The sequence below is a fragment of the Hypanus sabinus genome, chromosome 2, assembly GCF_030144855.1.
Source record: "Hypanus sabinus isolate sHypSab1 chromosome 2, sHypSab1.hap1, whole genome shotgun sequence".
NCBI lineage: Eukaryota > Metazoa > Chordata > Chondrichthyes > Myliobatiformes > Dasyatidae > Hypanus > Hypanus sabinus.
This window is the reverse complement of record NC_082707.1, coordinates 5,400,165-5,409,783: the sequence shown is the minus strand read 5'-3', so window position 1 is coordinate 5,409,783 and position 9,619 is coordinate 5,400,165. Positions and strand designations below refer to the sequence as shown.

Sequence of the window (9,619 nt, the reverse complement as noted above, 5' to 3'; positions counted from 1 at the left end):
GAACACAGAATGCCCAGACTAGTTGATGGATACGATGAATGTTCCGGAAGGCTGGAAATACAGCATGGAGTGACGTGGGGCACTGTGTGCGAATCAAATTGGGATTTCCAGGACGCACGCGTAGTGTGTAGATCTTTGAAATGTGGGGACGTGATCTCAGTAATCGGAGGGGCATACTTTGGCGAGGGCAGCGGTCTCGTGTGGCAGGAGTCCTATGAATGTGAAGGCAATGAGACTGTTATCTGGGATTGCCCAACCACGTCAAGAAATAAACATAACTGCACACATAGAAGTGATGTGAGCGTTATTTGTTCAGGTAAGTACTTCAGTTGTTTATATGGCTGTATTCAGAGAGCGGGTAAATCTGATAACAAAGAGTTTGCAATATTTTTCGCGGTTTAATTCGAACTCTTGTACACAAAACTTAACATCAATTCAGAGTTGATGAGGATGGACAGGCAGGGGACAGAACATAACTGTAGCCAGTTAAAGTGGTTGAAATGTGTCTCTTTCAATGCTAGGAGTAGTGTGAACAAGGAGGATAAACTTAGAGCATGGATTAGTGCGTGGAATTACGGTGTTGTGTCCGTTTCTGAAACTTGGTTGTAGGAAGGGCAAGATTGGATGATGCAGGTCCCCGGGTTCAGGAGTTTTAAAAGGACTAGGATGGGAGGTAGAAACGGAGGGGGAATGGCATTGCTGGTCAGGGATAGTATCATGGCTATAGAAACGGAAGACGCTGCAGGAGTGTCCATGGAGTTCGTCTGGGTGGAAGTCAGAAATAGGAAGGGATCAATCACTGTGCTGGGTATAGTCTATCGGCCCCCAAATAGCCCTCAGGACACCGAGGAGCAGATAAGCAGGCAGATTTAGAAAGGTGCTGGAAATGCAGGTTAGCAGTTATGGGTTATTTCAACCTCCCTCATATAGACTGGCACCTCCATAGAGCAAGGGGGATAGATGGGGCTGAATTTGTCAGGTGTTTTTAAGAAGGATTCTTGACACAGTATGTGGACCGGCCGACGAGAGGAGAGGCTATACAGGATCCAGTTCTCAGTAAGGAACCTGGTCAGGTGACAGATCTCTTGGTGGGGGAGCATTTTGGTGAGAGTGACCACAACTCCCTTAGCTTCAGTAGAGTTATGAAAACGGATAAAGTCAGACAAAATGGTAAAGTGCTTAACTGGGGAAGGGCTAACTTTCAAGGAGTGAGGCAGAATCTAGCGAGAGTAAATTGGAAACTGATGTTCAAAGGGGAAAGTACAGAAGTAATATGGGAGAAGTTTAAGCACCACTTGAGATGGGTTCAGGAAAAGCTTGTCCTACTGAGGCAAGGAAAAATGCTAGGAAAAGGAAAAGGTTGCTGACGAAACATGTGAGGCAACTCGTCAAGAGGAAAAAAGGAAGCATGTGTTAGATAAAAGAAGTAGGAAGTAGGAGTGGCTTATGAGAAATATAGGGTAGCCAGGATGCAGCTAAAGAAGGGACATAGGAGAGCTCGAGGGGGGCATGAGAAGGCCTTGGCATGTAGAATTAAGGAGAATCCCGTGGCATTCTATGCATATATGAAGAATAGTAGGATGCCGAGAGTTAAAGGGTAAAGAGGGCAACATGTGCCTGGAGGCGGAGCAGGGTGGAGAGGTCCTAAAGTAATACTTTGCTTCAGTATTCACAAGTGATAAGGATCTTGATCAAGTTGAGGTCGAAGTAGAGCGGGCCTCTATGCTGGACAATGTGGAATTTAGGGAAGAAAAAGTGCTGGATCTTCTTAAAAACATTATGATTGATAAATCTCCAGGGCCGGATATAATACACCCCAGGTTGTTGTGGGAATTAAGAGAAGAGATCGCAGGAGCACTAGCTATGATTTTTGAATCATCTTTGCCTGCAGGGGAAGTGCCGGAGGACTGGAGAATGGCAAATGCAGTTCCCTTGTTTAAAAAAGTTAATAGTCCGAAAACTGGGAACTACACACCCTGTGAGTCTTACGTCGGTTGTCTGCAAACAACTGGAAACGATTTTTAAGGATAAGACCTAGGAACATTGGGAGAAGCACAGTTTACTCTTGGATAGTCAACATCGCTTTGTGAAGGGAAGATGGTGCCTCACGAGCCTGATCGAGTTTTCTGAAGAGGTGACAAATGAAATTGACGAGGGAAGGGCTGTGGATGTGCTCTACATGGATTTTAGCAAAGCATTTGGCAAGGTTCCTCATGAGAGAGTCATCCAGAAAGGTATGGGGCATGGGATAAGTGGAGCCTTGTCTGTTTGGGTAAAATCAAATAAACTGGCTTAAAAGGAGGAAATCAGAGGGTGGGTAGTTGTTGAAGGAAAGTATTCTGCCTGGGGATCGGTGACTAGTGGTGTGCCGCAGAGATCTGTCCTGGAACCCCTGCTATTTGTGATTTTAATAAATTACCTGGATGTAGAGATGGACGGATGGGTGAGCAGTTTGCTGATAACTCGAAGATTGGAGGAGTTTTGGGTGGAGCTGGAGGTGCTGGAAAGTTACAAGAGGATATAGACAGGCTGCAGAGTTGGGAAGAAAAATGGCAGATGGAGTTCAATCCGAACAAGTGTGAGCTGATGTATTTTGGAAGGACAAACCAGAAGACTGAGTACAGGATTAATGGTCAGCTACTTAAGTGTGTGGATGAATAAAGGGTCTTGGGGTTCAAATCCATACATCCCTCAAGGTCGCTGCACAGGTTGATAGGATAGTTAAGAAGGCTTACGAGTGCTAGGCTTCATTAACACGGGGATTGAGTTCAAGTGCAGAGAGGTCATGTCGCAACTTTAAGAATCTCCGGTGAGACCGGACTTGGAGTATTGTGTTCAATTCTGATCATCGCATTATAGGAAGGATGTGGAAGCTATGGAGAGGGTGCAGTGTAGATTTACCAGGATGTTGCCTGGATTGGAGAATAAGTCTTATGAAGCAAGGTTGGAAAAGCTGGGACTGTTCTCTTTGGAGCGCAGAAGAATGAGAGGGGACTTGATAGAGGTCTACAAGATTATGAGAAGCACAGATAGGGTGGATAGTCAGTACCTGTTTCCCAGGGCACCAATAGCAAACACCAGAGGGCATAGGTACAAAATTAAGGGAGAAAAGTTTAGGGGAGACATCGGGGTAGGTTTTTTAAACAGAGGGCTTTGAGTGCCTGGAATGACTTACACAGATGGTGCTGGAGGATAAAACATTATGCATATTTAAGAGCCTTTTGGACAGGCACATGGATGAAAGAAACATGGAGGGTTAGGTGGTAGCGTGGGTTTAGTGTTTTTTTTAAGGATTATATAGGTTGGCAGAAAATGGACTGCTGAAGGGCCTGTACCGCGCCGTGTGTTCTATTGTTCTATGGATCAGAGGAGACAGGCTATATACGAATTGCGCATTTCAAAGTTCAAAGTTCATAGAAACTTTATTAACAAAGTTCCATCTACTGCGCTAAGATTCATTTTCTTGCGTGAGCTCATTAACAAGCGATGAGCAAAAGAAGACAAACTGTGCAACTACAAAAATGCATTAAGAAATAAATGATTCTGAGCACATAAGTTGTAGTGCCCTTGAAATTTCAGCGATCAGTTCATTACTGATCTAAGTGAAATCATCCATGCCCGTATAAGAACTGTAGGAAGAAACGACGGAGTCTCGGCTGATACAAAATGGCAAATTCCTCACAGCCTGGAAGCAGTCTGATCATCATGGATGAAGTCGAATTCTGTTACGATCCCGCCAAGGCCGGGGAGAATACTTTTCATTATATCTGGAGAATGGGGCTGAGAGACAAATGATGAAACGGCAAAGCAGACTCTATTGGCCAAATGGCCTAATTACGCTCCTATAGTTTACGGTGGTAATATGTTAGTAATGCCCATGAAGGATCCTGGAAACTGTATGTGGGCAGGATGTCCAGAGGAGAGGCAATACGGAATCTAGTACCAGGCAAAGACATATGCTCTGGTTCAGTATGTATGAGATACTAACCGCAGCTCCCTGATGTTCAGCACAATCGTCTATAAAGATAGCAGCAGAAGGGGTGGATTAATATTTAATTGAGCGAGGGATATTTTTTGTGCTATTGGACAGCAAATTAATAGTGTTACATTGGAATAGATGTTCTCATGGAAATACAGTGAAGAAATATCGAGGTAGGATCGCGAGTACTTGCATGCGATTCTGCATATATGTTATTCCATTGAAATAGTCAGCAGAAGGTGGGGTGCAGGCCTCATGCTAGACAAGAGGAAGCGTGATGCATTGCTCAAGTTCAAGAAGAGACTGGGATTTTGACGGTTATAAGGTAGCCAGAAGGCAGAGAGAAATTCAATGCAAGCTTCAAAATTCAAGGTTGTTTAATGTCATTTCCAGAGAAGGAGAAAGAATTACGTGTTATGTCAGACACGCTGCGGCGCAATATAAACACAATAAATATAAAAAATATCATAGTTGTTATACATAGATTGATTGTATGTCAATAACTTCACTCTGCACACGTGAGTGTCTGTACATAACGTGACAGGAAATAGTAAAGCAGTGGTAGTGGGGAAGGTCGGTGAGTGGAATTAGTAGACAGTTTAACAGTATTCACAAATTCTTTTTATTACTAAGGTCAAAAAGGACTGCGGTTAACTGGTGGCATGGACAGGTGTTCGGGGAGAGTGGAAGTATTACGCGGCGAAACATGGGGAACGGTCTGTGATGTTTTCTGGGATTTAAAGGATGCCTCCGTCGTCTGCAATCATCTCCATTGTGGACCGGTTTTATCAGCGAAAGCGGGAGCATTCTTTGGTGAGGGAAATGGCTCGATTTGGAAAGACGTCACAGAATGTCGCGGTAATGAAATGCGTTTGAATGACTGCCGCATTTCATCATGGGGACACCAACCCTGTTCACACAATAATGACGCCGGCGTTATCTGTTCCGGTAGGTGATTTGCCATTAAATATCGGGCACGCTTATAATAATAATAGTTTGAAAGTTAATAATAATAATAATAGTCGTAATATCAAATCAGAAACATCGATGTGAGCTTTTCCTTAACAGACCTTTTATACATGGAGGATTTGAAATTATATGCTTCTTCGTCAGTTAAGCTAAAGCAATTAATCCATATACTAGAACTATTTCCGAAAGGTCTACTCATAAATTTTAGACTAGAGAAATACAGAATAATAAACATAAAGATAGTTGCTATAGCCGGAATAGAATCCAAACCAGAGGAACATGATCCAATAAACCCGATTGATAAATAGAACAATAAGTAAGTATATGGGGTATCACTCAGAAAAGGAAATGCATCCCCATGCGAAAAAGGAAGCTTATTGACAAAATCTACAGCAAGGGTTAATACAATCTGCCAGACAGAGCCCAACAGTAAAAAAAATAGCAAAGGCAATAAACACTTTCGCTACACCTACCCTACTATCCTGGTGGGAAGGTTTAATAGAGCTGTTAGGGAGGGTTTTAACTAGTTTGGCAGAGAGATTGGGACAGGAATGACGGAGAGGTGGGGAGGGAAAACAGAAATAGATCAAAGGTAGTGAGCAGTATGGATGTCAGGAAGGACAGGCAGGTTGGTGATGGAGCAAATTTGCAGCCATTGGAAGGGGTTGCAATGCAATAAAGTTGCAGTGTAATAAATGCAGAAATTACCAAATACCGGACTTAATGTGTTATTCTTAAATGCACATAGATTAAGTAATGTGGATGATCTTGTTGTGCAGTTACAGATTGGCAGGTATGATATTATGGCCATCACTGAGACGTGGCTAAAGGATGCATGTCTCTGGGATCTGAACGTCCAAGGGTACACAGTGCATCAGATAGGTAGTGGGGGTGGCGTGTTTTTAATGGTAAGCAATGATATTAAATCATTAGAAAGAGTTAACATAGGATCGGAAAATATAGAATCTTAATGGGTTGAGCTAAGAAATCACAAGGGTAAAATGACCTTGATGGCAGTTATCTACAGGCGTCCAAACAGCTACAGTGATGTGGACTACAAATTACAACAGGAAATGGAAAAGGCTTGCCAGAAAGTCAGAGTTATGAAAATTGTAGGGGATTTTAACATGCGAGTGGATTGAGAAAATCAGGTTGGCAGTGGATCTCAAGAGAGATAATTTGTAGAATGTCTACGAGATGGCTTTTTAGAGCAGCTTGTTGATGAGACCACTTGGGATCGACTGTATTGGATTGGGTATTATCTAATGAACCAGAGGTGATTAGAGAGAGAGAAGTGAAAGAACACTTAGGAGGCAGAGATCACAACATGATTGAGTACACTGTGAAATTTGAGGAAGAGAAGCAGAAATCTGATGTGTCCATATTTCAGTGGAGTAAAGGAAATAACAGTGGCATGAGAGAGGAACTGGCCAAGGTCGACTGAAAAGGGGCAATTGCGGGAAGTACGGCAAGAGCAGCAGTGGCCGGAGTTTATGCGAGAAGTGAGGAAGGTGAAAGTCAGATATGTTCCATAGAAGAAGTAATTTTCGATTGGAAAAAGAGTGCAAAATTGGCTGACAACAGAGGTCAAATCCAAAGTCAAAGCAAAGCAGAGGGCAGACAAGGGAACAAAAATTAGTGCAAAGACAGAGGATTGGGACGTTTCTAAAAGCATACAAAAGGAAACTAAGAAGCTCATTTAGAGGGAAAAGATTAACTATGAATGGAAGCTAGCAAACACTAACAAAGAGGATATTAAAGCTTTTTCAAGTATACAAAGAGAAAAAGACAGCTGAGTGCAGATATAGGACTGATAGAAAACGATGCTTGAGATATTGCTGTGGGAGATAAGGAGATAACGGAGGAAATGAACGAGTATTTTGCATCAGTGTTCACTGAGGAAGTCATCAGCAATATACCGGACATTCAAGGGTCTCAGGGAAGAAAAATATGCGCAGTCGCAATTACGACAGTGAAAGTACTCAGGAAACGGAATAGTCTAAGGCTAGATAAATCTCCTGGACCAGATGGAATGCACCCTCGTGCTCTGACGGAAGTAGCAGTGGAGATTGCGGAGACATTAGCCATGATCTTTAGAAAGTCGATAGATTCTGGCCTGATTCCGGAGGTCTGGAAGATTGCAAATGTCACTCCGCTATTTAAGAAGGAGGCAAGGAAGGAAAAACGGAATTATAGACCTGTTAGCTTGACATCGGTGGTGGGGATGTAGTTGGAGTCGATTGTAAAGTATGAGCTTACAGAGTTCCTGGAAGCCTATGACAAGATAGGCAGAACTCAGCGTGGTTTCCTTGAAGGAAAATCATGCCTGGCATACCTAGTGCAATTTTTTGTGGAAATCACAAGTAGGTTAGAGAAGGGAGATGAAATGGATATTGTGTACTTGGATTTTCAGAAGGACTTTGACAAGGTGCCTCACATGAGGCTTCTAAACAAGATAAGAGCCCATGGAATCACGGTAAATTTGCATACGTAAATAGAGCTTTGGTTGATTGGCAGGAAACAGACAGTAAGAATAAAGGGATCCCATTCTGGTTGGCTGCCGGTTACCAGTGGTATTCCACAGGGGTCCGTGTTGGTGCCACTTGTTTTTACGTTGTATATCAACGATATGGATTATGGAATAGATGGTTTGTGTGTACCTTTGCTGATGATACAAAGATAGGTGGAGGGGCCGGTAGTGCTGAGGATTCAGAGAGTCTGCAGCGAGACTTGGATAGACTGGGGGAATGGGCAGAGAGGTGGCAAATTAATTTCAAAGTCGGAAAGTGTACGGCCATGCACTTTGGTAAAAGGAAGAAACGGGCAAACTATTATTTAAATGGGGACAGATTTCAAAGTTCTGTGATGCAATGGTACTTGGGACTCCTCGTGGAGAAAACCCTTCAGGTTAACCTCCAGGCTGTCGGTGGTGAAGAAGGCGAATGCAATCCTGGCATTCATAATAACCATAAAGGTATGATAACACAAATAAACGAACAAGATCAAGTTACGGAATGGGTATTGCCATTCCAAAGACACATCACATACAGAAATCAAGAAGTTCAAATCATAAGAATTCTGCCGAATTAAATGAGAAAACTTAAAGCCAAGAGCAGGGTATACATTGTCCCAATAACAATAACTACAACTAGTATCACCCCAAACGCAATCCATAATAACATTAAACCACTAGGACTACACAGCATAATGTACATATATCTCCATACAGACGCAATATTAAACATGGAAACATTGAGGCATAGAAAATCTACAGCGCAATTCAGACTCTTTGGCCCACAAAGTTGTGCTGAGCATGATCCTACATTAGAAATTACTAGGCTTACACAGCCCACTATTTTTCTAAGCTCCGTGTACCTTTCCTAAAGTCTCCTAAAAGACCCTATCTTATCTGCCTCCCCCACCGTTGCCGGCAGCCCAATCCACGCACTCACCACACTCTACGTAAAAAAAAAAAACGTAACCCTGACATCTCCTCTGTACCTACTGCCCACCACCTTAAACTTTTGTTCTCTTGTGGCAAACCGTTCAGCTGACGTAAGAATCCCCTGACTATCCAGACGATCAATCCCTCTCATCTTCTTTTACACCTTTATCAGGTCAGAACTCATCCTCCCTCGTTCCAAGGAACACCACTTGATTAGTCGGAGCGTTTATAACCATTGAGTAATGAATTTTCTTGGTTATGCCTTGACGTCACGTTTTACTAGTTTGAGCTGAGAAAAATAATAAAAATGTATTGTAATTGCTGCCTTGCAGTAATTATTTGTGGATCATGGAAATTGCCGTTTACTCTACATATTCAAATACCGTGAGAGCTGTGTAGCGTGTAATTAGCAGACATTATAAAAACGTTAAGACAATGGAGAAGAACTACGCCATTCGACCTATGAAGTCCTATTCTCAATTCCATCATGGCTGAGTTATTTTCTTTCCAACCCAGATTTTCCTGTCTTCTCCTCTCAAAGTTGACTCACTTACTAAATGAGAATCATTTAATCTCGGCATTAAATATGCCCAATGATTTTGCCTCCACGACCGTCTGTGACTATTGATTCCACGAATTCACCGAGCCAAATGAATTCCTCCTAATGGTGCTCCGGGCTGATAGAAAATTATATGAGATTAAATATTCCAGAAGACCGGGTGAATAATATAGCGGCATGTAACTGAGATTCCAGGATATTGAATCAATCTGCTTTGTCATGAATAAGCAGTAGAAAATCGGAAGGAAGAAAACTGCAGATACTGGAGATCTGAAATAGAAAAAAAGAATTCTGCTGATAATTTTGCCGCTCGTGTAGCATCTGAGTTGGCTGAAAAGGCGTACGGCTTCGTAGTGAATGGCCCTTCATCAGCTCTGGAAAAATGAAAAAAAAAACTTCTGTTACGGTAAAGTAAGCAGAGCGTTGGGAAGGGATACAGGGAATATCTATGAGAATGTAATCCCTGACTATCCAGTTGGAAAGTTTATTTTCATAGATCGTGTCGTGATTGTAGTTGCATTTCATGGCGAAGTGTCTTTAAGGCTATGAGCACAGGCCAGCCAGCAACTGGCGATTCAAAGTCCAATAACTGCGAGACCTGGGGTCCAATGCACAGGAATGGATGTTGAAGGCCCGAAGGCAGTGTGTCCTAGAGACTTCGTGTGTG

General features: G+C 42.7%; 1 protein-coding gene across 1 annotated transcript in view; it reads left to right on the top strand.

Annotated features, from left to right (window-relative positions):
- The first annotated feature begins 232 nt into the window (after nt 1–232).
- LOC132390631 (deleted in malignant brain tumors 1 protein-like) overlaps nt 233–9,619 on the top strand; it is a 29,919-nt gene continuing 20,532 nt past the window's right edge. The window contains exons 1-2 of the mRNA XM_059963228.1: nt 233–316; nt 4,613–4,837. Of these exons, the coding sequence (XP_059819211.1) occupies nt 4,642–4,837 (196 nt within the window). The 5' untranslated portion in view covers nt 233–316; nt 4,613–4,641. The remainder of the gene's footprint in view (nt 317–4,612; nt 4,838–9,619) is intronic.